The sequence below is a fragment of the Micropterus salmoides genome, unplaced genomic scaffold (genome assembly GCF_014851395.1).
Source record: "Micropterus salmoides isolate LMB-PRFRI ecotype aquatic unplaced genomic scaffold, ASM1485139v1 Ms_hic_scaffold_18, whole genome shotgun sequence".
NCBI lineage: Eukaryota > Metazoa > Chordata > Actinopteri > Centrarchiformes > Centrarchidae > Micropterus > Micropterus salmoides.
The window spans coordinates 20,240,837-20,268,378 of record NW_024040928.1 but is presented as its reverse complement, the minus strand read 5'-3'; the positions used below and the strand labels follow the sequence as shown (position 1 = coordinate 20,268,378).

At 39.2% G+C, this 27,542-nt stretch overlaps 1 protein-coding gene across 1 annotated transcript in view; it reads right to left on the bottom strand.

Annotated features, from left to right (window-relative positions):
- Positions 1-7,499: 7,499 nt before the first annotated feature.
- The window catches only part of rngtt (RNA guanylyltransferase and 5'-phosphatase), a 100,753-nt gene continuing 80,710 nt past the window's right edge, over positions 7,500-27,542 (bottom strand). Inside the window, exons 13-16 of the mRNA XM_038727869.1 lie at positions 27,441-27,541; positions 21,467-21,533; positions 11,440-11,563; positions 7,500-8,088 (exon numbers count right to left, since the gene is read on the bottom strand). Of these exons, the coding sequence (XP_038583797.1) occupies positions 7,928-8,088; positions 11,440-11,563; positions 21,467-21,533; positions 27,441-27,541 (453 nt within the window). The 3' untranslated portion in view covers positions 7,500-7,927. The remainder of the gene's footprint in view (positions 8,089-11,439; positions 11,564-21,466; positions 21,534-27,440; position 27,542) is intronic.

The following is a 27,542-nucleotide window of genomic DNA, read 5'->3' as shown; positions in this document are numbered from 1 at the left end:
AAAAAAACAAAACACACTACTTAGCTTAAAGGTGAATTAGCTATGCCTTTATTTGGAGGTAAAACCGAAAGTGAGCACACCTGTAATGCCGTTCATAATTGCTTATTGCACAGGAAAATGTGAGATCACACAACTATAACAGAAGGTAAAATCTGAACCACAAAGTCTGTCTAAGGGACTGTTTACAACAGACAGTCGGGTTAATAATTTTACCATTGGCCATGCTTCCTTTCCAAATACACTTGACTAACCTCTGGGTTTGTTAATTCTATCTTTAGCGGCATCGCCATGTTCCTAGACCTCAGCAATTATGATTTCATTGTTATCATAAATGAGAGAACCAAAGGCCAGAGCTTTTCTCTTCCTGTAAAACATTAAAATACTTTTGATAACTCATCTTGAAATTTATCCAGTCAAATATGATCTGGGGTAACGAACAACATCATCTGTACTTGTGCCGTTAGCTTGTGAGACGTACTAGCTAGTAGAGTGATATTGCAGTAGGTGTATGTTTACATTTCAGTTGGCAAAAACTTTATATTGCACTATACTTTACTTTTGAATGACCCAACTAAGTCTGAAGGATTAATCATAACTGTACCCCTCCCACATACTTAGTTCATAAAAATAAAGATGCTCTAACTGCCGTTTCACTGTGACTTTAAAGCTATTTCAGTGGCTTGGGAGTCTTCAGACATGCCACAGCAGGCATAACTGCTGTTTCTGTCTCCTCAGTCTTAACTTTGTGTCACGTTCATTGAAAAACTGCATTTGAGCAGAGAGATCAGAGTGTGCATTGAACACGACGATGGCAGCCTCTCTGTGCTCCTGTTACAAATGATGCCGGCAGAATCTGTCTGCCGTCACAAGCAACAACCTAATGATTGCTTCTTCTGATGGAGACGGGGAACCAGCGCTGCAGCTTCATCGCTATTCTCCTCAAAGAGGAGTCATTTTCTTCCACACCTGAGAAGGGCTCATGAAGAAAATCTGCAATAACACCTTTTTGGCGTCATGCCTCCGCAACTGCAGCAGCTGAAAAATGTATGCAATTAAACGTATTAATTTCAGTGGGGTGGAAAGGTCAGAGCAGTCTGACTTCATTATCAAGAGCAAACTTGTTATTAAAATCAATCAGATGGAAATATAGATTACCACTCTTTTGCCACACAGATTAAACATAATTTATTGGCAACCTCAAAATGTTGAAGAGGATGTGGTAAAAACCACACCAAATGTTTTTGTTTTTGCCTAATGCCAATGAGAAAAAATAAGTATAGAAATTGAAGAAATAATGTGTGAATGTAGAATTTGTTGGACTTGTTAGAATATAAATAAAAATGTAGTGTAAAGGTTATACAATGTAAAACATTTTTTGCTGTTTTAACTCACATTTTTACAACAGCAGGGAAATGTATTTTTAACTGAACTTAAGTTGAATAATTAATTCAAAGACGTCTCATGAAATATGAAACTGACCCTTTGCTAAGCCCCGCCCCCCTTAGTTACTGTTGCTAAGTCTGACAAACTGCCGGCGCTGCCACTGTCTATTACTGCACTCCCCGGAGAAATATTGTCAAATTTGATGGAAATAGCAATTAGAAGCAGACAGTTTTGCAGTTGCATTGTGCATTTGAAGGTTGTATTCAGGCTGTCAAACTGACTCAAACAGACGTGAAGAAGCGAAGGGTCAATTGTGAAACCAAGTTGAGATAAATTTGATAAATTCAAGATGGTAAGTAGAATCATACTATCAGACATTACAGTAAAATTTGTTCCATTTCCATTTTCTTGGTTTGAAGAGCCACTTCTTCAGTTAACGCAAAGATCTTAAAGCTGCTGTGGGACCACAGTCAGACAACAACAGGTGAGGCTGCTCCCGATAACATGTTGGTTTGCATTGTTTTCATTATTATGAAAAGAAACAACTTAGCTTAAAGGTGCCCTGTGGATATTTCTTGTTCAGCGTTTCTCACCAAAACACATTGCATGTGAGCGTGTTCAATGTAAAGTATTTTCCTTCCTCATAAAACATGTTTTCAGCATTGTTTACATGGCAGCAGTCTTCTTTTCTGCCTTTGTTGGCACGTTGCTTTATGTTACTGCCACATGTTGATCAGTGTGAAACCACTGGTACGTAACACGTCACCCCTCTGCTCTCTGAAGAATTTGAAACAACTCTCAAACAATGCATGCTGGGAAGTCTGCTATGCTTGATTATGTTTTTGTAAAATCTTAATTTGATTTGAATTCAGGTCAAAGAAACGCGTTTATAAGTTAAGCAAAACCAGAAATTTAAATATAATTAACTTAATGACAGAAGATTAGCTGATTACATTAAATTACTCCATGATGTTTTACAGTGTGAATATTTACTTATATTTTTAAAGATTTCCGCTTTGAAACTCAGAAATTATGTCCATGCATCTCTGACTGGTAAGAAATAATTGGGAGTTAAGAGTGAGGAAATGGTTTCATAATGAACGTCTAAACTTACATGACAGAATTTTTTTGTCTTCAATAATAAATATGTATTGGACTTTTAGCATCGTGTTGACAATGACAATAAAAAGGTCAAGCATAAAAAAGTATGCTTTAAGTAGGCACAAACAAAACAGTGTGTGAGCACACAAGCTGGTTGGAGCTCCACATAAAGCCCATCTTCGCAGACAGAAGGAACCACATTAGAAACACATTATTCAAAATGCAGATATTATTGAGATGATAATGACCTGCAAGGCATCTCCGCTGATTTAATATCACCGTGAAGCTCGGCGGCTTCCAGACTCCCAACACCTGGTGCAGAGAAGAGTGAGCTACATCATCTTTGCAGCACCACTTGTGCTCATGCAGAGATGCAAGATGTTTTTGTGTTTACATTTCCAGATCCATACAGTTACAGCGTTGGCCCCTCGTGCCTCCTGCACCTCCAGGGGCACATACACACCCAGATAAAACACCGCATTGATGTTCCCGGATCTGTCTTTTCATGTGTTTGTGTGTGTTTTCTCAAGCTTCCACCCTCGCAATGTTTACTTCTGCAAAGAGGGGACATTTTACTAAACAGGTTTGGCATAAAAAACGGGTTTGGATAATATTAGATCAGGCAGCTATGCAGCTCAGCTAGAGAGGATGAATATATGTGAATGGAATTTAAGAAGAGAAAAACAGGTATTTATGTGCCTGCTGTTGTCGATCCTGCACCTGCTGCATGAGTCTCCGCGGCAGCAACCTCATGACAAAAAGGTGAGCGAGCCTTTGATGAGAATCAGCCAGCTTTCATGTGCAGCCAGAGGGGAAGAGAACCCTGGGAGTACAGCTCATCTATCTCTGCTATAAGGAGAACCGTCGCTTCAGGCGCTAGCAGACAAGAACTCAAAACACACACACACACAGGCCTGATTTGTTACACCCTCATGTGTTATACTCCACTGACTTAATTTTATTCCCTAACTTCAGATCTAAATTCACCAGGCTGCATGACTAACCACTGTCGTCACCCTAATCTTAAAATAAGCACAGATTCTGACACTCGGGCCTAAAAATAATCCCTTTCACGGCATGGGAGCGTAGACACACAGATTTCAAACTTCAACAACACAATTGTTCAGAAATGAAACCCTTTTAGTCAGACAGAAATATTCCCCGAATGGTGAATCATTTCAGCAGCATCATTCACTCTTGGCCGAGAGAGAGAGAGAGATTGTCCCTCATAATAAAACAATAACATAAATAAATGAAACTGATTGGAGACATTATTTCACTCTGATTACACAGTCAAAACCAAACCAAGAATTGAAATGCACTAGTCAATTCTTGTTACTAATCATCTGTCGAGTAAATCATTTCTACGCTACAGTGGGTGATAAACAGTGCAGATGGGTGACTCTCCTAGCAACAGGCAACAACGTGGGCAACAGGGTAAGAAAAAATATTACAATTTTCCCTGGCAACGAGGTTTTGGGATTAAAATAAAGGAGCAACTATGTTGTTCTAAAAATCTAATGGGAAATTACCTTCATTTCTCTGCCCTCCATAGGGAGGTTAGATGTCAGCTACAAGAAGTGTTTTGAGAGCTGGTGGAAAATGTTGCCAGAGGTAATGTGTTATTCCTGTGCCAGACATCTTGAGCAAATGGAAAAGTGGACACATTTCCGTTTATTTTAAGATGATGCATTAAGAGGAGTGCTTTCTCCTCAGATTTCTGTCAGGAGCTAAGTAGATAAACCGTTTTATGTCTGGAGGCTAATCGATACATAGAAGTGAACTTAAATTTGACAGTAAAGTTCTGAAACTAAACTGTTATAAGTTTCATCAGCAGCGAGATGACTGTTAAGCCGGGCAGTCACTGTACTCAATTAAAAAGCCTGCCGCGCTAAATGTTGGCAGGTACGCACTACATGTTTTAACTGCATTATTTTGCATGGCCATCTTTTCTCAAGAGTGTTGTCTTTCAATTTGAGAGCATGACTTGTTGATTTCACATTCAGATTTTGTAATGCATTCCCTTGCACTTATATTTGCTCTGCTTCTGCTCAAACTCTATGCTTCACTTCTTAGAGCGTTCTTTACGGGTTGTTACTCTTTAACCAGGTTCATCCACTCCCACCCTCTGAGGTTTTATATGTACTTCCATTCCTTTCTTTACGACTTTAATGCCACTCGGGATGAAATTTAAGAAATTTCTACAACCAAATTTGAAGAAAAAAGGGATCACTGAACAAAATAGGTTTCCAACTACCTCCTTCGACTTGTATGATTGCCGTTTTGTTTTGAAGGTAGAACTGGACTTGGAAATACCTGGCATTTGTTAGCAGGTTTTCCTATCAATTTTGTAGGGATGCACCGAATGTTTGGCCACCAAAATTAAATCGGCAGAAAATAGCAAATACCAGCACTTTCGGTGTCCTGCCTCAGAAGTCAAATGACCAATTAAATTTTACCGAACAATTTCGTTGACATGTCAGCAGTGTGGAAGCATTTAAAAGTGTCAGAGAAAGACGCAAAAACACATCCACTCCATCTGTAGCTGACTGCTAAGAAAAGGAGTGTGTCTGTTACTTGTTTGTGAGAAGGCGATTAAGCTAGCCGCACCTACATTTGGAGTGCACATGTATTCAAGCCTTTTTGGTAACTGAAACGGACCAGTGCGAGCTGACAGGCAGGTTAGCGACTTTATCCTGTCATTGTCTCTCTTTACAAAGACAAGTGTTGCAGTATGAGAGTCCTACCTGAAGAGAGGCTATTAAGTCTTAGTGTTACGCGATATGAGAACCACATCCAACATTATTTAACTAATTGGGTCAGACTTGATGAATTTAGCGCAAGGATACACGTGACAACGTCTGGTTTTCAAAGGTATAAATAATATATACATGGAAATAAGATTAATTGGATTATATTCACATAAAGTATAAAACATATTACACGTGTACATTTAAAGTAAACAGTCACGTGTAATTTACTTTACCGGAATTTACTTTACCTCTCGGGCCTTGGACCCACCCACCACTGTCTCTCCAAATCCTGTGGGATGAATAAAAAGCTCATTTTGACCATTTAATTTATGCAGTGGCAAAAAAATAACATAAAAAGGCAAAAAATTGTATATGTAATTGTTATGTACTTGTTTGGTGTTTGCATTTGGCAAATATTTTCATTATATTCTGCTACGGCCAAGATTTTTCATTTCAGTGCTTCCCTACCATTTTGTGTTACTCAATCTGCATGTGGGATTCCTCCATCTTTATTCCCATGGTGCCGTGCGTATCCTCGTATGCGCTGTCTTGTACCAGTTTCAGCCATGCCTTGGTTAAATAGACCGTTTTTGCTGAATTTCCCCCTATATTGTTTGGGGTACAGTGACAGCTAGCTAGCAAAGGATTCTCTATTTTGAGCATACCGTCCAGAAACAAAATATGAGTGTTACAGATTCAGAAACATCAGAGAGGTAAATAAAAAAAAAAACAAAGGTGCAACCAATTAGTAAGATTACAATGCAAAGTCAGAATAAAACTATCCAAAAATCCTGCTTAAAATTTAAGACCTTTGAAAGATTGATTTAGAAAGAAATAACTAAGACCTCACATAATGAACCGTTATGTTTTTATTACCTTAGAATGAGCCATTTCTACATACATACACCCCGGGTCCCCCTTACATGAACGAGAGAAGGAAGACATTTTAATACCAATTAAGGCCTTATTTTTAGATGAACTAATTTAATGCATTTAAGACCTTTTAAGGAACAAAAAGGACATCATCTTCATGAGTCAGGAGTGGGAGTGGGAGAGTACTAAGACTAATTGCCCGTAAGGGGCATCTAACGAGGCAGTGATCATTTTATCGGTCACAACACTACACCTGACTTTCTATTGGTTGGGAATTTTGACAGGGTTATTGTACAAACAACCCAGTTTATCCTTTGTTTATTCAAACGATTACCATGTACTCCACAATGTTGACGAAAGTGAGAAAGGCCGTGCTACTTGTTGCAATTCTGCAATTAACAAAAAATATGGAGCCATAGATGGCTGGAAGATGCTGAGGATATTATAATTTGGCGACCAGTGTGGATGAATGTAGTTGTGATGAAAGTTGTTTTCAAGCCCATGAACGGCAACAACTCATATTAAATTTACACATTTGTTTCATCGAAGTGAGAAACTAGAAACTGTTACTGTGGCTTCTGTGCTGACTGAAAGTGACTTTCAGCAGGACAGACACATTCCTCACTACCGACTGATTTGGGGAAAAACAAGACAAAATACCCAATGAATGAAGTAAAATAAAATGGCAGTTCATTCTGAACTGCATATCATTCACTGTATATAAACATACAAAGCAGGATAAAAATGGCACAGGGAAAAGATTGAGTGACTTAATCCTATGATGAAACTTCCAGGATGTAAATCGTCCATCCACAGGTTAATTGGATGGTTCAATCAATATGTAAAGCTTATAAGCCTTCCCTCACCAGCTCTCAAACCAATTTAACAGCTTTTTGTCAGACTTGTTAGACAGCGCTAACAATTTAGGAAATTTCTTTTGGAAGAATGGTGCTCATCCTTCCTGTAGACTTCAGAAACTCAAAGAGCAATAAAGCTGTTCACCTTCCTAAGAGATTTTATGTTGGTTTATGCTGATTTGTCACCCATCTGTAGCCCATTGTTTTCTCTTTTACTCCTTTGTAGTCAAGTTTGTTGAGACTGTGTAATCATGTTGTCATCTCCCCGCCCACCCATGTGGCCTTTAAAACAAACGTCCACACAGATGGGCTTCCTTTGGACAAAATCTTATAAAACAGACAGCTGAGATCTAATCTTTATCTGTTTGGTGACTCATTTGGAAACCCCTTATTTTGGGTTGAACACTGGCAGTAACATTATTCTGTTTACTCGAAACCCAAAACCTATGCTGCTTTGAGTTAATCTAAACGAGATCTCTGATGCAGCAAAGTAAGTGTTGTGTCCTGATTTAAATGCATTCAGACGGCAGACTGAGCTTTGATGATGTTTACTCTTCCTTCCATACAAATAAGGAATTAGCTGACAAAACATAAACAAGGTCGTCACTGTCAGGTGTTAATCGTAGCCAAAACAATGTCCCTGTTAATAAATACCAATTAGCTCAGACTTTAAAAAAGATAAATAGGAAAACAAAAAAAATAAACTAAACATCATGTCATTCATTTTAATAAGAACACCAGCAATTTAAGCTACAAAGTCTACAAGGTAAATTAATGATGTTGAGGCAGTCAATTTAAGTTTTTCTGAAGTCCTTACATGTACAGGCTGATAAAGCAAATGTGCAGAGGGTAAGAAAGCCTGTTGTTCTGTAGGGAAGGTGGTGGTGGGGGGGGGGATCATGTGGCTGGTGATGTAGATGTACACTGACTGTAGGGCAGTTCGGAAAGCCCAACTTTGGGCTACGGGATGGCCCGGTTGGGTCTCTTTGGAGGGGGAGGGGGCATTAGCTCAGAGTCTGGGTCTGGTGGGTGTTTCCGGTTCTGGACTGCCTGAGCACAGCGGTCCACATACTCCAAGAGGATTTCCTTTGTGACGGGCTCCTGGATGCTTTTGCACACAGCTAGGGAGAGAAACAACACACACACACACACACACACACACACACACACACAGGATGAAGAAATTAAATTACTACAGAGACGGTGCATCCTGGCACACAGTGAATTTACATTATATTTTGTTTATTTTAGCACACGCTAAATAAAACACAACTAATTAACTACTAAATACATGACTGACTATTTGCTGAACGCCTCCCCCCAAACAGCAACTCTCCAAACGAAGCACAGGTCAGCTTTTTCAAAACAACCCCCCCCCCCAACACACAAACAACATTGTAAGGACAGAATTAAAAGTAAGCTACAAACATTAGCATGTGGTGACCACTTCTTAATAGAAACTAGGGCTGAGTGATTGATCTAATCGCAATTGTGATGTCGTCATGTGCAATTATATAACCGTAAAAAAAGTGTGTGATTTTAACTTTTAAGACAACAACCTACCGTAACACCCCCCCGCCCCGCCGCTAATCATTCAAAACATAGTCGGACTCTCTACCAGAGCCCCGAGAGAAATGCCGGTGACAGAGCGACGTCGGCAGCAGCTGAAGCGGTAAGACAGAAGAAAACTGAGAGAAGATAAGGAAGATTTGTGTTTGGCTCGCTGGCCATTTAACGTCGGTTGTATCAGTGCCTTTTGTTGTTCAACATTTCACAGAGCCGACGTGCTTGTCAGTGTCACTTTTCGTCAACTGACCAATCACAGCCTGGATGGGGCGGTACATAAAAAAAAAGTTTGACGTGCTACAGCAAATTATTAAATGTTGAACATTATGATTATTGACCAGTTAGTACTTAGCATTAACAAATCAGAGACAAATGTAGAGGTTTGAATTTAACCCCCCCCCCCCACTATATGAAACCGCTATAGCTCCAGCCAGGTATTTCCAACCCTTTTCTCCGTAGAGCAACATGCTTCCCTTGTTCTGGTTTACATCTGTTTAACTTGTTATTGTTATAAATATTGTTATAAATATAAAAGGGCTGTCAAATGATTAATTTTTTCTTAATCGCGATCGCAGAATTTCAATAGTTAATCACGATTAATCGCATGTTTTATCACATGATTAAAATTCTAGTATTATTATTATATATCTTAACTGTTTTAAGTCTGTATTAACAATGATAACAATTCTTGCCAGTGTATCTTGATTGGAAATCAAATTAATGCAAAGAAAGTTATTTCGAGACTGAGGTAAATCAATCAATGTAAATGAAATATAGTCTTCCTTAAGCTTGCTTTCAAAAATTCTACAGCAGAAGTGCATGTACAAAATGTACACACATTATTATAAAGTGCATAACAAACAAAATACTCCACTGCTACATTATTTTTGAATTCAGTTGAAACCAATGAGACAGCACTTGCTTTAAGTAGGAGTTTCAGTTTGACTGCTTTCTCCGTTTCATACAGGCTATGTATGTGTGCAACAATTGTCCCCCGCGACGACAATTTATAAACTTGCACTCTCCAAAATAGTGCTTTGCCTCAGTCCGCTAGCATCAACCTGATTAGCTGTACTAGCTGTATGCTTAGCTCGTTGATGGTAACGTTAGCTTAAGCTCGAAGTGCTTTGATGATATTTTAATTCCATTTCACGCAAGGTGCATACTGCTTTTGAGTCGTCAATGGAGCCGTCTGGGACTGTGTTGTTGTTCATCTCCATGGTTGCAGCAGGAGGTAGGAAGTGTCTGTGGCAGCATGACAACAAGTAAGGGTGCATCGAAGGGTCAAAATAGTAGCAGTCAAAGATATTTTTAGCAAAGATTCTTTGGTAACAGCACCAGTGACTGTGTAAAATAAGAATATTTGACACACGCGATTAACACAATTAAGTTATGATCAATTCTTAATCTCATCGCGGTTAACGCTGACAGCCCTAAAATATGTTTAACTTTGTTCAAGTTGAGAAATAACACATTTGAAAATGTCAGTATTTTCATGCATTCTTGATAATTAAGTAAGTAGATCCGTAGTACCATTTGTTCCATTTTAATCGAATTGCAATATTGTCAACAATAATCACAATATGAGCTTTTCTCCAAACCGTGCAGCCCCAATAGACAAAACTGTTGTTATCAGCATGGGGAGATGCAGTTCTTTCTGTCTAGATTTTAGATAAAAGGTGCTTTTGCAGCCTGCCTGAGGATCTAAAGCTCAATAATTCAGAACTATCTTGTTCTATAAATTCAATTCATTCTTTAAATGTATTTTCTCTTGCTTGTGCTTCTTGTTTTTATAGCTTCAATTTGTATTTTTATGTGCCTCCTCGTACCGCACTATAGAGTCAGCATTTAGATAAGTGCTACACAGATAAGGTTTATTACTGTGCTAAACTATTATTTTTGCATTCTTTCCAGTCATGCTCTCTTTGTTTCCTCAAGAAGCTGTTACAGCTGTGCAATTTTCATTTTCAAAACGTTTGTTTAGAATTCAAATCAGAGTTGATCACTGTTTTTCTTTTATTGACCAGTAAAACTAAAATTATTTGTACGCTTTAAGATGAAATTATGGTGGCCCGTAGGCTTCAGGCCTAATACAAATCCCACAACACGAACACAAAAGCCACAACATGAACAAATGTATTTGTGTTGTGGCTTTTGTGTTCGTGTTGTGGGATTTGTATTAGGCCTGAAACCTACGGGCCACCGTATAAAATACAGCTCAGTTTCTGCATAATTTGAAGAAGAGCATTACCTACAAGATTCCTAAAATTAAAAGTAATCATCAACAACAACAAGTAAGACATGAAGATGATGTTTCTGCAGCTCTGCTTTAGTAGACTAATGGCTGCAAAAACCCTTTAACAATATTTAACCAGGTTTTGTAAAAGCGGTGGACAGAAAAACCCAGTCAATGAGCTGAAAGATGCCAAAAGGATCTTTAAATCTGAGGAGAACTGCAGTCAGGAGATAATTATCTGTGGGTTTGTTGCTATGAGTGACCCCTTTCACATAGATGATATATTAATGAGTGCAGCTTTAACATACAACAGTGCAAATTCAGCAAATGTCAGTTTTTTCAAAAATGTCAAGTTTTTTAAAAGTAAGGATATAACCTAAACGTTTAAAAAAAAAAAAAAAAAAAAAGAGCTTTCAGGGCAGCAAATATATGGCCTGACTGTATGCGTGCATACTTAAAGGCAAGTACACAGTAGAACGTCTGCCTGTCCCACACACACACACACACACACACACACACACACACTAAAAATAGAGAATCAAACAAAGACAGGAGGCTGATGTGAAATATGTATACACATGCCATTAATCACAGGCAGACTGGTTGCTTTTCACTCAGATAGAAGAGATATTAAGAAATAACTGTTGGACAGAGAAGGACAAAGTCTCACCCATCGCTGTGTCGTAGGAGTTGGGGAAGCTCTTGTCCACCCTCTGCCTCATGAACACCCAGCTGTTATTGGCGAAGGTGCACTCGATGATCTTGTTGTCGTACTGTTTCAGCTCTTTAGTGGCCTGTGCAGGCAAAGATGAAAAAGGACACAGATGGTTTGTACTCCAACAACACAGGGTGAAAGAAATGAAAGTGTAATTTTACTTTCTTCTGCAGCAATCACTGCCTGTGAAAACCGCAAACCCTCTAATGGATTTTGTACATGCAGAAGCTATGATGGTCTGCTCTACTAAAGTGTTGCTTTTTTATTTCAAAGTAGTTACAGAGTTCGATCATTACAATGCTGCATTTATGAAAAACAAAATCAAAGATTTGGCACCTGTAACTGCAGCTTTTTCAAACACGAAATGGATACCCTGCAAATGATTCTCTTCACTTTTGCTATCACTACTTACAGTTGATACTTTTGGCAGATTAAAGCTTCAGGCAGTTTTTGAGGGCAACGTTTAGATGCAATAAACGGAATTCACAAAATGGAAATATAACCTACAATGACTGTAGCATTGAAAAACAACAAATGCGCAGCTCAACATGATGAATTACACTGATTCAGGCAGCAGTAGCATTTGACAGCAGTGAATACATTTACTGGTTCAACATTTTCACCTCTCTTAATGGTGAGAGGGGAGAGAAAACAAGCATTACGCTGGTTTTATCCCTTAAATTGGCAGTAAAAAATGGCACTCTGGGAGCCAACAAACGGAAATGAAAAGTCACTGTTTCAAAACCCATTAACCTTTGAGGAAACACAAAACATGTAATGTGGTGACCAAACTGTGCAAAGCCCTGGGATGAGCAATATCAGGACTACAACTAGCAGTAATTTCATTAATGATTCATAATATAATTAGCTGTTTAATTGTTTTAGTCTAACAAATGTCAGACAACAGTGACAATTTAAAGAAGTTAAAGCTACAAATTCAAAATGCCTGTTTTGTTTGAGCAACTTTTCAAAATTCTAATCAATGCAGACTGATATAAAACACTAAATATTTGGCATTCGCCAAAACCATTAGAGTTTGGGAGGCGCCCCGGTAGCTTACTGGTTAAGATGTAACCACATTAAAGTTATTTGTATCTTAATTGACTCAACACTAAACTATCACAAAACCTAAAACACAATAATCGTAACTCAAGGTCCACTTATTTGCCATTTTTCAGACCTTTCAGACTGTACTGTACTTACTTTCCAAAGGTGTGAGAAGATTTTAAGATTCAAAATGTCAAGCAAGTTACTATTTTTATTTGCAATAATATGACAGATCTATCTTAAATGACCTAAATGAAATTTACTTTTCTCTGTTTCAGTGCTACTTTAGGATTTAGGCAAAAACCGGTGTATTTTCAAAATAAATAAATAAGTAAGTAAAAAATGACAGACAAAGCAGTACAGCAGTTCATGCTCCTCCTACTGAGCTACACAGGATCACGGACTTATTACATCATATTCTGTTTTGAAAACAAAATCAACTCTACACACTGAGCACTAGGGCTGTACATAATGATTATTTTTCAAGTCGATTAATCTAACAACTAATTTTGTTTATTCTAAAGAAACAAAAAGTTGCCTATTACTCGATTAACATACCATTTTATCACTAATAAATATTAAAAACAATACGTAATCTAAAACGTCTAATCAATAAATCAATATTTTATTCAGTCATCCTGATGAAGCACATTAGAATAATGACAATAGTAGCAAATCTTAAAATGAATCAAATTTCCACCTCACTGACATGTTTTGATAATAACAAGACATTAATTAGGCTACTTTACTTAAAACTTTAAATGTTTCTGACATTGGATTTATTTCAATATTGAGTAATGCGGTATGATAATCAATGTATTTCTGCACCCGTGTGGGGCAAAGAAAACAACTGAAATGACTCACAGACAGTCAGAGATCGTCTGTAATGTTAGATTCAGCTGTTTTCTCGCTCATACGTGGCCGTTAACAAAAATAAACAGAAAATATGAAACGGCCGAATGTTAGATGAAAAACAGTGTAACATTACGTTACCACGACAGCAGCCGGGAGGAAATTACTTTTAACATGACGGCGATGAAGAAACTACGTGTCGTCGTGCATGTGTGGAGACAGTTAAAATCAACAGGATTTGCAGTGCTGCCGTCAGCGCTCCGGGAGCACCACGCTGTTGAGTGTCTGTCTAAAATACTCCCAAACTTTGGATGGTCGAAGGCGTGGTCTTGTAGCTGGAGATTGTCAATTCCTGATAACACCAGATTCAGCGACGCTTTAACGCACGTTATGCGATTCGATGTATTAACGTAATCGATTACTACTACTAGCCCTACTGAGCACACTGTAACATAGTTAAAGTATACCAAAATGGCACACGATACTGAAGATCAAGAGTGAGTCAAAGAAGACATTTGAGCATCTGTTGTTTATTTGTCGAGGGACTGTGTCTCACTGAGAGTATTCTCAAAAGTGCATCTGAAAGACTCAAATGCAGCGGTTGGCTTTGAAGAAAACAACAACAATACAAGTAGTTATGAACCACTGTTCTGTGATTTTTCCCCATGACCTCGTAGTGACAGGCTGTGCAGACATGGACTGTACTGACAGGGTGTGTGGAGACTCGAGACACAAAGAGGGCAACCTCCAAGGGTTCAGTGGCCTCCAGCCAAGGTCAGAGAGTCACCACGATTGCCAGGAAAGCGCCGGTGTTTGGCAAGACACTAAAACACAAAGTAAGAGCTCATGCGAGCCTGGAGTGTGGGGCATCTGGGCTGACAGTGGGGGTCCAAATCACACAGGAAGCAAAGGCAGAGTGTGAAAAAAGAAAACAGAGAGGGAGAATTCAGGCCAAAGAGAAATATACTAAGTAATAGATTTCAGATAACAACCGTGACAAATCTTAACTCATGAGCATGCCTAATTACTCTGGGTTATAATTTAAATATTCTGATTTATCTCCGCAACATTTGTCTTTGCTCTCGGTTTGAAGAAATACAGTACATTAATAAGACTAACTGTAAATCAAACATGTTTGATTCGGAGAAGAACAGCAGACGATTTAAGGGAGCGACAGAATCTCTCAGCTTTTCCTAAAGCTCAATGCAACAAGCTGCCAGAAAACTGCAAAGGGCAGCACATGCAGGCAGGACGCGCTGCTACAGGCTGGGATCTCTCCCTGCTGGTGAAGGGTGACTTGTTGGCTGCCATTTTTCATCACCACTTGGTGCTTAATCTGTCCAAATCTCCCTCATTATGGCAGCACACGTGTGCTTCCAGTTATCAGGGACTTTGGCAGAGGGACTCTTCATCAGCCAGTGTTGCACTACTGCAGAGCTGTTCAGATTTAGAAACTACAAACAAATCTAACAAGTATGAAAAGCAGTATTGTCATCCTTCCACTTCTTTGTTTTTCCTTTGCAAAATGTGTGCCCTTTACTTGCAACAATGGCTTGTTTGGATGAATATATAAGGACAGAAGAGAAACCAAAAAGCTGCAGTCTACAATTAGTGAGTTCAGTTTGAGTACAAACTCATGAGATTAATAGAGAAAAAAAGTATCGTGGAGGTCAATATTTTAAAAGGACCAAGAGTTTTTATCACTGGGAGACAGTAAACAAGTATGACAGTAATTATATATTATGCAGTAAATCAAAACTGATTACTGATGGTAACTACATACCACTACAAGCATATGGAATCTGACCTTTTACTAGCCTGTGCACAACCCAGACAGTCTACCTGCTTCTTTATCAAATACTGAGATCTGTGGGGAATGTTGTACTCAGTTTATTACAGGAATTTTGTAGAGATAGCGACATGAATGAGCAAAGATTCAAAGTTTGTAATTTCCTTGAGTAGCTGTTTTGTTTTCCCCGACACTGCTCCTCCACTGACCCTTCCCTTGTTTTATTCTAGACTTAATCAGAACCAGCCCGCAGGTCTGCAACACCGCAGCACTCGGGTCCATTTTAATAACGAGAAACTAGATGAAAGACTATATAAATGGGGAGAGGATATAAGATGCAAAAGTATGAACAAGAACAAACACTCCCCTCAGAGAGGAACAGCATAGCTGATGGACAGTAATGTTCAACTTTAATATCCCTTCGAAAACAGAATACATTAGATGTCTTCTGTCCATTAACTTCAGCTCCTACTAAAATATACACAACTACACTGAATGACTCAGCAAACTGTGTGAATTGTAAAGCTAAAATATTCACCTCACGTGTTAGGTCAGTTACAACAATTTGTGGCCTTATATAGCCAGTGTCAGAGAACAAACAAATGGGAGTCCAACGACTCCCCACGAACCCATTACATGACACCAGCATCGGGTCTCTGGTGAATATGTTTAGCACAGATCATTAGCCCACGTTTTCAGATTGACTGTCATGTCAGATCTGAGGAGATACTCAGAGAGAAAAACAAGATAATAATGTGTAACCTGAGGCAAATGATGGGAAAGCAGGCAGTAAAACACACAAGGAAGTGAAAATTCCCACAGAAATGTGTTTTTACCTCCAAACTTCAAATTGATTGGTTTGTTTTGCGGTGCAGCATGATTGAGTATTTTCTGTGTGAAACACATTCACTTACTCTGACAGTATTCATGGTTCGTAATTGCACATCTCATGCGATTACAAAATCTGTAGGCAACAAAACTATTAAACATCAAGAGGAAATGAAAACCTAATCAGGGTTTCCCCTAGGAATTTTTTTCAGGGGGGTGGTAGACCCTCTGAAACTACTAGTGTCGTGGTGCTGCTGTTATGGATACGTGGCGTCGTCATAGACGCGGTGCACACATTTTTGTTTAGGCTTGTATTCTCTGTTCCTCTTTAACATTTTTAACACTAAAGTTACCACCTCCTGATGGAGCTTGCTCCAGTTATACTACATTCACATACTGGGCTTTGACACCATGCACAGGGCCACATGAAATCCGTTTTCATTTTTGCCAGATTCCGTTTTTTTTCTCCAATTTGCGTGTTTTCTGTAAAAACTTTTGTCATCAGAAAGAGTGCGTAATCATGTGGTGGGTGAATAACAATATTAACAATTCAATAAGAAAAAATTACAAATTGAATCAATATCAATGAATTTGATTTACTGCAACAGTGGGATATTAAAATATTATAATACTATTTAAAAGGGGACAATTCAAAATGACTGCTTTGTCTACTGTGAATTGTCCCCTATCAAATAGGTTATTAGCCTCCACATGCTACCGAACACGCAGTGGGTCTGACAGGCAACTTTCACGTGGGCAGTGCTCCACAAAGCATGACCGGAGGTATAATTTTTATTTTTTTCCAACGGAATTTCTGACTTTCTGACAAGTGTATGCATCTGCTGATGTGATTGCACTTTTGTTAGTTTGTTTAAGTGATGAGCTCTTGCTAGCCGTCATATCGAAGACGGCATGTCTGTGTGTGCCAGTGTATAGCCCTCTCTTGCTGAAACATCGACAACGAGGACCAAAGCAGCGCCGGAAAACACCGGAACATTGCACAAATAAAGTTCAAACTACTAAAACTTTTGAGGCAATGAGCCAGAAACGAATTGCCTGTGTGTGTAAAAATAAATTTATATAATTTTTGCTTCTTTTTTTATTGAATCCATAGCATGCCTAATTATATACATTTTTGTCATTCTTTCAGGGGGGGCAGGGCGCCCCCTCCCAAACCGATGGTATGCTATTCAAATATTTTTAATTGCAGTTCAGTGTGAAAGCGTTACTATTTATTAAACTTTACACTTCTGAAATTGTACTTCTAACTCTAACTTAATGATTCATATAGTGTTGTACAAACTGGGGAAATCGTTGATAGAAAGAAACTGTCAAACACATTTTAGCTCTCCGCAGGTGAAGTGTGCACTGCCCAACACCACACAGCTTCATAAAAGAGGCTGGTGTCTAACAGAGAGCTGCTCTTATCTCCATCTCTGGTGACTTGATCTGTCAGGCACCATCCAAATTATTTATGATTAATGATCTGTACTCACAGGCCACATATAGTTCTGCACATGGAGCAGACTCATGAAGCCGTGAAACTAAACCCGAAAGGGGAATCACTAGCTATTAGGTCTACCGTGCTTTAGCTAATTCTACTTTTTCTAGAAGTCAAAACTGTAATAACACAGTGGGTCATACTGAAAACTCCTCCTGCATTCTCAGGAACTATGGGTGTTGTTGATGATAAATATTAAGCCACAGCCAGCAGCCGGTAGCTAAGTTGAGCACAAAGACCGGAAACAGCTAGCCTCACTCTGTCCAATGGTAACAAAATTTAATTAAACAAACAAGATATAGCGTGTTGATAAGGGAGCTTAACGGTGCTAGTGAGCAATTTTGTTACCTTTCGACAGAACCAGTCTAGCTGTTCACCCATTTCCAGGCTGTATGCTTAAGTTAAACTAAGCTTTTACTGCAGCGATATGAGAGTAGTATCAATCTTTTCATCCAACTTGTGCAGGGCTGTCGCGATAACCGCAAATTAAAATACTGCGCTATTTTGTCAAGCCTCCCATGGAGAATGGCAAGCACCGCAACAACTGCAAAGTTCATACTGTACACTTCAGGGCGTGTTAAATTAATAAATTTGTGCTTCAAAAGTTCCACAACAGTAACAAGCTCTGTAACGGTTCAAGGACGGATCGCCATGGGATGTACGTGACCCGACTTCAAACTGTAAAGCTGTAAGTGCTGCCGTGTTTTGTTTTGTTTAAGTGTTTACTTTAAAGGTTAGCTAACTTGTCGTTAGCATATTGCACGGCTAATGTGGCTAGCAGGCTCGGGGATGTTGTGATACATTGACGGTTGAGAGAAACTGAACAGTAAGCCTCATTTGAAGCTCACTAACTAATGAGCGTAGTGTGTTGGATGCCTAGAGCTGCTTTTCATGTTGCTTTCTGTGGAAATTTAGTTATAACATTACTACAGCACAGTGGTTAGTTGTGGACAGCCAATTCTGCTCCGCACCCCTGTGTGTGTGTGTTGGTGTGTGCGCGTTGCTACGGTATGTAAATTGACTTGATGGACATCCCCTGAAGGAACATTACGTGTGAAAAACACACTGTCAAGTTTGCTATGACTTTGCTTGGCTATGTTGTTGACTGGCACCTAGCAGCTAGCTTGCTCAGACCATGAAGCTGCTTTTAGCTGCACGCTGTGCAGTGAGGTGAGATCCGCAGACACTTACTCTGCTATATAGCAACAAATTACTTCATTGATGAAAAATGCAATAATACCGCATCCCGCGCTGTTGAGCCCCAACATATTACCGCGGAGGAAATTATTTCACCACGACAACCCTAGTGACAAGGAATACTGAACTATGCCTTTAAGACTAGGGTAAGTATGGTAGGTCAAACAGGTCGGCCATAGCCAAGAAAAGGAGCAACAAAAATAAAATCTATGATGTAATAAACCATAGTAGTTGCACTTTAGGACTATATGTGGTTTGCTGATCTATGAAAATTGTATATGCAGTGGTAGACTGAGCTTCAGTGCAATATACAGTAAAATATGATCTGATCCAACTGATTAAATGGTATCTATAATATATACTAATTCATAAATAGGAGCTGCTGTATTTAAAAAAAAATTAAAAACCACTAAACACAAATTATCTACACAAAAGGTCTAAAGTTGGTCGGCTCTTTGTCAATAGTTGTTGTTACTGTTTTTGAAAGGCTGAGTGGGTAAATCATCATGAAAGCTCCCTCCCCAAATTCATTTTAGTAATTCCCTGTAGGTACCAACAGTGTAAGGAATTACAACAATAAGGCGCTAAATTGGAAGAATTGAGTCAATAAAACAGGTTTTCAAAAGATTACAACATTTTTCTAATCACAGAAAAAAGTTGGTTTGATTTATTTTTTCCAGCAGCCCGATGCTTTCAAATGAGCAGGCAACTGGCTTTGCCTGAAATTACATCTAATCAACACACTGACATTACTTTATGACTATAACGTGCCCATGAGCAAAGCAATTAATATCAGAGCTACTCTGTGGTGGTGCACTGCAGGCCAACCACACACTGACTGTGCAGAGGAGGCACTACATGTCAGATGTATCATGATTATTCACGCAGCCAGAACCACAAGTCGCCATGTCCTGTGCTGGCATGCGATTACCCTTATTTCTTTGCATATTCACACTAAGACCGACTGTAAAACACATTTCTCAACAAAAATAGCAACATGAAAGCCGACAGAAGTTGACCCCAGGGCTGCAACTCTTGCTCTGTCTCACTGAGAGGAGCTTAGAGACCGAGCAGAAAATAGAGCCTCTACCTTGTTCAGTTACAGAGCCCAGGGCTGATACATGGGAACTGACTGAGGGGAAAGGAAAACCGAAAAAGCACCACTCATTTGCTGTGTTTCTAAACCATGACTGTAACTAATGGAAGGCCTACTACTAAGAGGCATTTAGTGGCAAATATCCATATAGCATAATTGCATTATAGAAATCTGCATCAAAATGGAAACAGCAGAACAAAAGTAATAATTCTGTCACGTTACTCCTCAACCGCAGACTAGTGAATTCACGTAATATGTAATCTAATAGAGATGAGATGCTAGTTAGTGTGAAGTGCACTTGACTGAGTCTGTGTCAAAGGTCTGATGATGCAATCCTGTACATTACAAAGCTGTGCACTCACATAATACACAACAAGGAAAGCACTCACTATGTGAAGTGCAGCTGTTAGATGCCTCTCTGTGCAGCAGAGCTATTACAGACAAAATGGACTTCAAGTAAACAGTCAGACAATAGTAAAAGTTAGCGATCGTGCAGTTAATGATTCCCCAGTTTTCATTATCAAATAATCTGGTAATTATTTTCACGTTTTATTGATTATCCTTTGGTCCATAAAATGTCAGCTAATGCTAAAAAAACAAAAGCTCATCACAATTTCCACTCAAGGCCAATGCAACATTATTAAAAAGCTTGTTTTGTCTGACTAAAAGTCTAAAACCCAGACAAATTCAGTTTACTATCATATAAGACAAAAAAGCAGCAAATCTATCACAATCTTGAAAAAAATTCTTGAAAAGCACAAAATAACTGTTCTGCAGAATGGCTAATTGATTAATCAATGTAACTGTTAAGAGTAGGATTATGATGACAAAATTATTTGTTCATTTAAGATTTTCTTTTTTAAACGTTTGTTGGAAACCCTCCATCTGTGCCCTTTTAAATAGGTCATCTAGTGTAAACAATTACAAACAAACATGCATGTACTGTTGTATCGGTACATGTTCAGTGAGTTAAATGAATTAGCAAATGAGTTTTTCTGTAAAAGATAAACTCACAGTTTACTCACTGTTCACACAAACAGTGTGGTGAGTATGTTGTTGCACTGATGAAATTGTTGCTGTGATCATGCATTTATTTACACATAAACCCAGCATAAAACATAACATGCTGGTGTCAGTGTAGTTTTTATCTCCCCTCAAATATCGGTAAACTGAGTACTGTGCCTAGCGACTTTGAGTTCGTGAAAAGCGCTATACAAATTCAATTTATTATTATTATAATAATATTGTCCTGAATGTGTCAAGACAGCGAGTAACTGTTGGGTCACAAAACATGAAACATTTCTGATAGAATTTAATCAAATTTGTGTGTAAAACAGGGAAAATTAGTAATAAAGATTTGTCTTTAATAAACAGATGTTTTGGTTCTGCAGTTCAGGTAGATAAATGACGCAGCCACTAACTGAGTATTTATGTTAAGTGAAACAAATAAACTGAACACCATTGAAACTGCAATGATTATTCACATTACACATTAATAGATAAAGAAAAAACCTAGCTTGCCAAATGGTTAGAGCATCCCTTTTATTCTTGGCAGTTTAAACTCAGCAACATACTTGCGCCACGCTAAAGGGAAGCTGGAAGAGCACAAGGGGCTTTGGCTTGTTGGCACGAGGATGAATTCAACAAAACCACACTTCTTTTTGCTTCTCACCTTCATCTTTGCAAAGGGCCTGTCATAGTTGCCGACGTACAGCAAGCCGACAGTCTGTGGAAGCAGCCTACGAAGACAAAAAGATAATGGTTAACAACTGCAACACCCTCAGCACAGGATCTCAACACCAGTGTATCTTAGTGTGTAACAACAGTGCAAAGAAATCGCTAACACCGCTTTCATTTTCCAGCTAGTAACAGAACGGCAGAAATGTGAGATTACACCTCCCTGAGCCCTTCTGTCTCTCTGTGCAGCTTGAGGTTTGTAAATGTACAGAGAAAACCACAGTATGAGCACGTTCAGAGGCCAAGGCAATAATAACTCTGTGGAACAGAGAGATTGAACAAAAGGTCATTTTACAGCCCTGCATTGCCGCCCTCTGCACAGTTAATTCAGACTTTATTTGGGTTTATATGCACAGTAGTCTTGTGTGCGTCTCTCAGTACCCTGAACATGTGTCTCATCCCAGAAATCCCACCCAACAGATGTCTTAATCACACACTGCTCCTTGCCTCCCTCTCCACCAAAAACAACCCCCATGTGCCTGCTGTTATTTCCAGACACTATGTCTGCCGTTATGTGTGCCATGGACTTAAGTAACTGAGCTTTTATATTAGTTAACTGTTTTTAGAACGGAAATAAGGGGAGGTAAGGAGCCAAACTGACGGCTAAACAACAGTGCGTCTACGTACTCTGACGCACCCCATTCAGAGATTTCAATTGGAGCTGAAACCGGAGACCATCTTCCCATCCACCAAAAGCCCCCCTACTGTGTAATGATAGCTACCACAAACAGGAAGGAAGCAGCAGTAGACATTAAGAGAGCCAAATAGCCATGCAGTGATGGATACTGTCACGTGCCAAGACCTTACAAAACACAAGTCCATTCTCGTCACTGGTTTTATTAATACCCCTGACAAACGTGTTTGTGTGTCAAATATCACTTTTCTAAACCTGCAGGACTGACGAACAAGACAATTGTACTGATCATGACACAATTTTGTAAAACAGTAAGATATCATAGCAGCGATGGAACAGATGAGGAAACAGATGAGAACATGTATCAAAGTAAAAACAGATTCTTGTTGTTGTCGTGCACAAGCTGTTCCACTCACAATCTGAATGTTTGAGGTCCACGTGTGACTAAGACAATCCCGCTGTCTTAAATTACACTGCAAAATCAATTATTTAAAAAAATAAATAAATGGTATTATGTATTTATAACAAAGCAGGGATTTTGTTAAACCAATCAGCATGCAGCTAAATGTCAGTGTAGCCTTTGAGCAGCACGCAGTCAGACCTGTAACAGTTGGAACAGTATGTCAAACGATTTATTAATCCATAGAAGCAAAAAACCTTGGAAAATATAATGTCAAAAACAAAGAACACGAGGGACTATGTGATATAGGTAGAAGGCCTCGTTTCTCAAGTGAAATAATATAAAAAAACATTTATGACCTGGAGCAAGACAGTAAAATATGACAAATGTATATCATATAGTGCCAACCTGCCTCATAACACACCTGTGGACGTATCAGAGGCATGCTGTATTTCCTTTTTCACTCTCCATATTTTTATTTGTATCAGCAAATCCCATATTGCCTGTGGAGCCAAAGACTGATATCGCCTGAAACACTGATACACATGTTCCTGCATTACTATGAACATGGGCACTGTAGTTATTGAGTCAATCCCACGGATACCATCTTGATGTAAATAGTCAGTTGGGTTTCTGGTAGTGTCAGTGACACGGTGTGTGTCAAAGTGCTCCTTTGTAAATCCAATTTCTGTTCGGGGGATCAATATGTGTAACACCTAGTTCATAGAAATCAAAATGGATCCTGAATGGGATCATTTTAAACTAGTGCTGGGCAACGATAAAAAAATTGCATTGTTATGCGCAAAATTCAATGAAGAATTCTAAAAGTAGTGCATTGTGCACTTTTAATTTAAATGTACTGCTATGTACACAAAAGTGCAATAACATGTGGTTTGCAAACACTTAAAACAAATAAGCTTTTTACCAGCAGAATTCCCTTTACACAGTAGCAATAAAATATTTCTTGTAAATCTCAACTTAGACATTAATGTAATCAAATCAAATGTAAAACCAAAGCTATTTAACGCTACCTTTTATCTAGCTTGTTAAAACCAGTTAAGAGTCCAGAGCCACGATCAAAGGCACCTTCTGAGCAACAGGTTAACACAGATAAATCTGTTTTCTTTTTTTTTCTTTTTTTCTCTGAACAGGTATCAGCAAAAACATTTTTCTTTTATCAGGGAGCAGCATAAACAGTCCATGTTCAGTAGCAACTGTCCCTGTTAGAATGAGGTGAAGTGCTCGCCTCACGCACACAAAGTTGAATTGTCTTGAACTTTTAGTACATGACGCACAGCACAAATCATTGGAAAAGAGACTGATCCTCGCTGTTTGAGAGTTTCCAGAATCTATTACTGTTTACTAAAGAGGACATCAACAGGAGGGAATTCGCATGGCAGAGTATCCCCGCAAAACTAGATGAAGGCCTATCAGGTAAATCTACGTAGCCTATAATTTTAAGGAGGTTCCTAAGACCCATATCTTCCCCAAAACTAATCAGCGTGCAGTGCGGCACTATCCACTTCGCTATGACAATTGATCGCTTGTCTTGCTTTTGTTTATCTACTTCTCCCTCACGCTGCATCCAGCGTAGCCTGCTGAAGCCTCCCTCTGCTGCTTGTTTGGGTGGGTGATTTGCAGGCTGATCAACATCCCACCCCTCCTGTGAGCCAAGGTTTGACTGTATGTGTATTCAGAGCCAGTGAGCAACGGACTTTGAAAAATATATATATAATATAAATAGCCTAATAATTAAAACTGCGCTAATGTGCGATAAAATACTTGTCAGCGTTAATTAACGCAACAACTTTAACAGAGGGATCAGTCAGATAGTCCTGAAGGATCTGTCTGAAGCATGCCATTGTGTTTTATGGTTTAATTTGTCATTGATTGTATTTGTGCCTTTATTTCCTGTATTTTCTTGTTGATGTTTTCAGATGTTTTGTATATAGGCTAATTTAGGAATGACAAACGCAAATTAACTTGGTATGTGGCAGTACTTGTACCTATAAAAATAAACTTTAAATAAATAAATACTGAAGACGATAGATGGACTAATGCATTGTTGTTTTTGGTATTTTAATGGGCAATAAAAATAAATGTCAGATAACATGACTAAGTGCATCCATTAAATACAGTAATGAATGAATACTGTGAGCACAGGCCAAAAAATTGATTCAATTCTGTTCAACAGTGGAAGAATTACACATTCAAATTCCACTAAATGTGTAAGCTGGGATTCAGGCGACACACTCCCTGTGGTAACGTGCCAACTGGGAGACAGCCGGGTCATCTGGGCGCAAATTCTAGATATCTTTGTGTCCATACAGAGAAATCCATTCACGGAGTTCAAAGTCCACAGACGGGCTCCGTGTTTGTTCTGCCGAATCCTTCATGTGTTATGCTGATGGCAAAAATGCTGCGAGCAAAGCCTCCCTCTCGAAATCTCGTATCCACTTGCTCTGAATCATACTACAAGTGCAGTGAATGTCTTTCCTGCCCAAATTCTTCTCTTCAGTGTCTAAAAATGGTCTGCGCCAAGTGTGCATCTTACAATTGACCCAGCAGGCATATTTGATCTAAAAGTCAAAACCCCCTGCCACCATGCAGAGCCTCCAAGACTGTTTAAATCTTTTCCCTCAAAACCACAAATTTGAATGTCACGGTGGCTCTTCATGGTGTCAGGGAGTTTTTGACTTTTGGATACAATTTTTCTGCCGGGTCAATTGTAAGATGCAAAAAATTGGCACGGACAGTTTTTAGATGCTGCAGAGAAACATTTGGGTACGAAACGCAAGTCATGAAATCTATACTGTACTTGAGATTGTTCAATCCCACACTAGGGAATGGCATGGCATGCTTTCTGGAATTGCTTCACCTTTCCAGTTTGTTTTTTTCCACCTTTCCGCTCTTCCTGCCACACAATAATCACCATCTGCCTTTGTGCTGTCAGAGAAGGTAATAAAACCTGCAAGGCTGTGTGCCTCAGTGGTATACAAAGACGTGCTCAAGGATTGATTGTGTGGGCTGATGAATAAACAGTTGTTATCTCCTTACATGTCTGCACATCTCTCTCTCTCTCTCTCTCTCTCTCAGTTACTAAGGAGATGTTTGAAAACCTACACCGAGACAGAGTGAGGTCTGATGAGTGCTCCTCTGCCAGCAAAATTTGTCTTTCGGGGGAAATATCAGAACGTTCTCAAATGGCAACAATATTCGTCTGTGTTCTCCCACGCACGGGGTGGAGTCAAGAAGCTGACTAACTGGCCTGCTGGATGCCTTTAGAGTAGAATGAGCGACTGTGCCGTTCTGTGATCCTCTCAGTCTGTTGTTGGTGAATGGTGGCAAGCTCATGGCTACAAAGCTGGGACAGTCACTGAGGTCACCTGGCTCCCAAAAGAAAAGGCAGCATGACCAGAAAGCTCTCCGCTGTGGGTCTGTTTGACTGCACTCAGAAAACACTCACAGACTGCTCTGATGGAAAGCACGCTGTATGTGCTGTGCAGAGAAAAAACTAAAATATGAGTCTTCAGCCTTGCTGGCAGCTCTGTGGGATTGTATTCAGGGACAGTGTGGTGCTTTGAGATAAATGCGAATGTCAGCATGCTCACAATTACAATGCTTACATGCTGATGTTTAGCAGGTGTAATTTTTATCATTGTCAACGTTTTAATTTAGTCTGTTAGCATGCTAACATTTGATAATTAGCAATAAACTCAGGGTACAGCTGAGGCTCAAGGTAATGTCATTAGTTTGGCAGGTATTTGGTCATAAAGCAAAGTATTGGACAGATTTTAATTTTGACCTTAACATAAATGTCTGTACAAAATTTCATGACAATCCATCCAATAGCTGTTGAGATATTTCACTCAAAACCATGGATGTCAACATCATGGTTGAGCTAGAAGAAAAGTCAGGGCATCACCAACGTCCTAAGGATTCATCCTCTGGGAACCATGAATGACTGTACAAAATTTTGCGCAATAGCCAAAAGTTGTTGCAATATTTCACTACATAAGTTAAAACTTTAGTTTGACCTGCTGGTGGTTCTTGAGGAAAAGTCAGGTGATCATGAAAATTATAAGCATTCATCCTCTGGCACAATGAACATCTGTATCAAATTTCAATGCAATACATTCTATAGCTGTTTGAGACATTTAACTAAAAACCCAAACTGTCAACCTAGTGGTGCCTGAGAAAATGTCAAGAGATCACAGAGGTCGGTAGAATTCATCTTCTGGGGACCAGGAATGTCTCAACAAAACGTATTCTTTCAATGCTGGACGCAAATTTCTTTTCCTTCTATAAAGCAACTTTTAGACAACTACCAATGTTACAACTAGTTTCCATTTCATAATCAGACATCCGTACACGTCCAAAGGTTGTAATGACCTGCAGGAATTTATTGTCTTTTTCCTAGTATTGAATTGTTTTTCTGCAGGGTTCTAATGTTTATACAAGGATAAGGGCTCGGATGAGCACCGGTGGATCTGAATAATTTATGATGCAGAGGATAACAAACTTAAAAATGAGAGAAAAAGGGAATGTCAGCAGTGTTTTTTCTTTGCATATATAAGCAACACCATATAGGTAACATAAAAGATATTTCTGGGATTGGACACAAACGTGCATGTAGTCGATGATGGTTAAAGGATTTTGTACCCTGTAGCGACGATTTGAACCCCAAGGCAAAAGGAAAAGTGATGAAAGGACGGGATAGTGAAGAAAAGATTAATGTCGAAGAAATTCAATGGACTTCACTGCAGCTGTACATGCGTATGGCTGTGGATGGCTCAAAGTACTCCAGTGTGTCACAAAATGATAGGTGCCATTATATTCATCAGGCAGAGTGTTACCCCGGCAACAGAAACTTACCCTTCTCCTCCGACTTTGGTGATCTTGAGGCGAAAGTCCACAGAGTTGAGATTAGGGGGCTTCCACTTGAGGATCTCATCACACCTCCCGGGCTTGTATCTC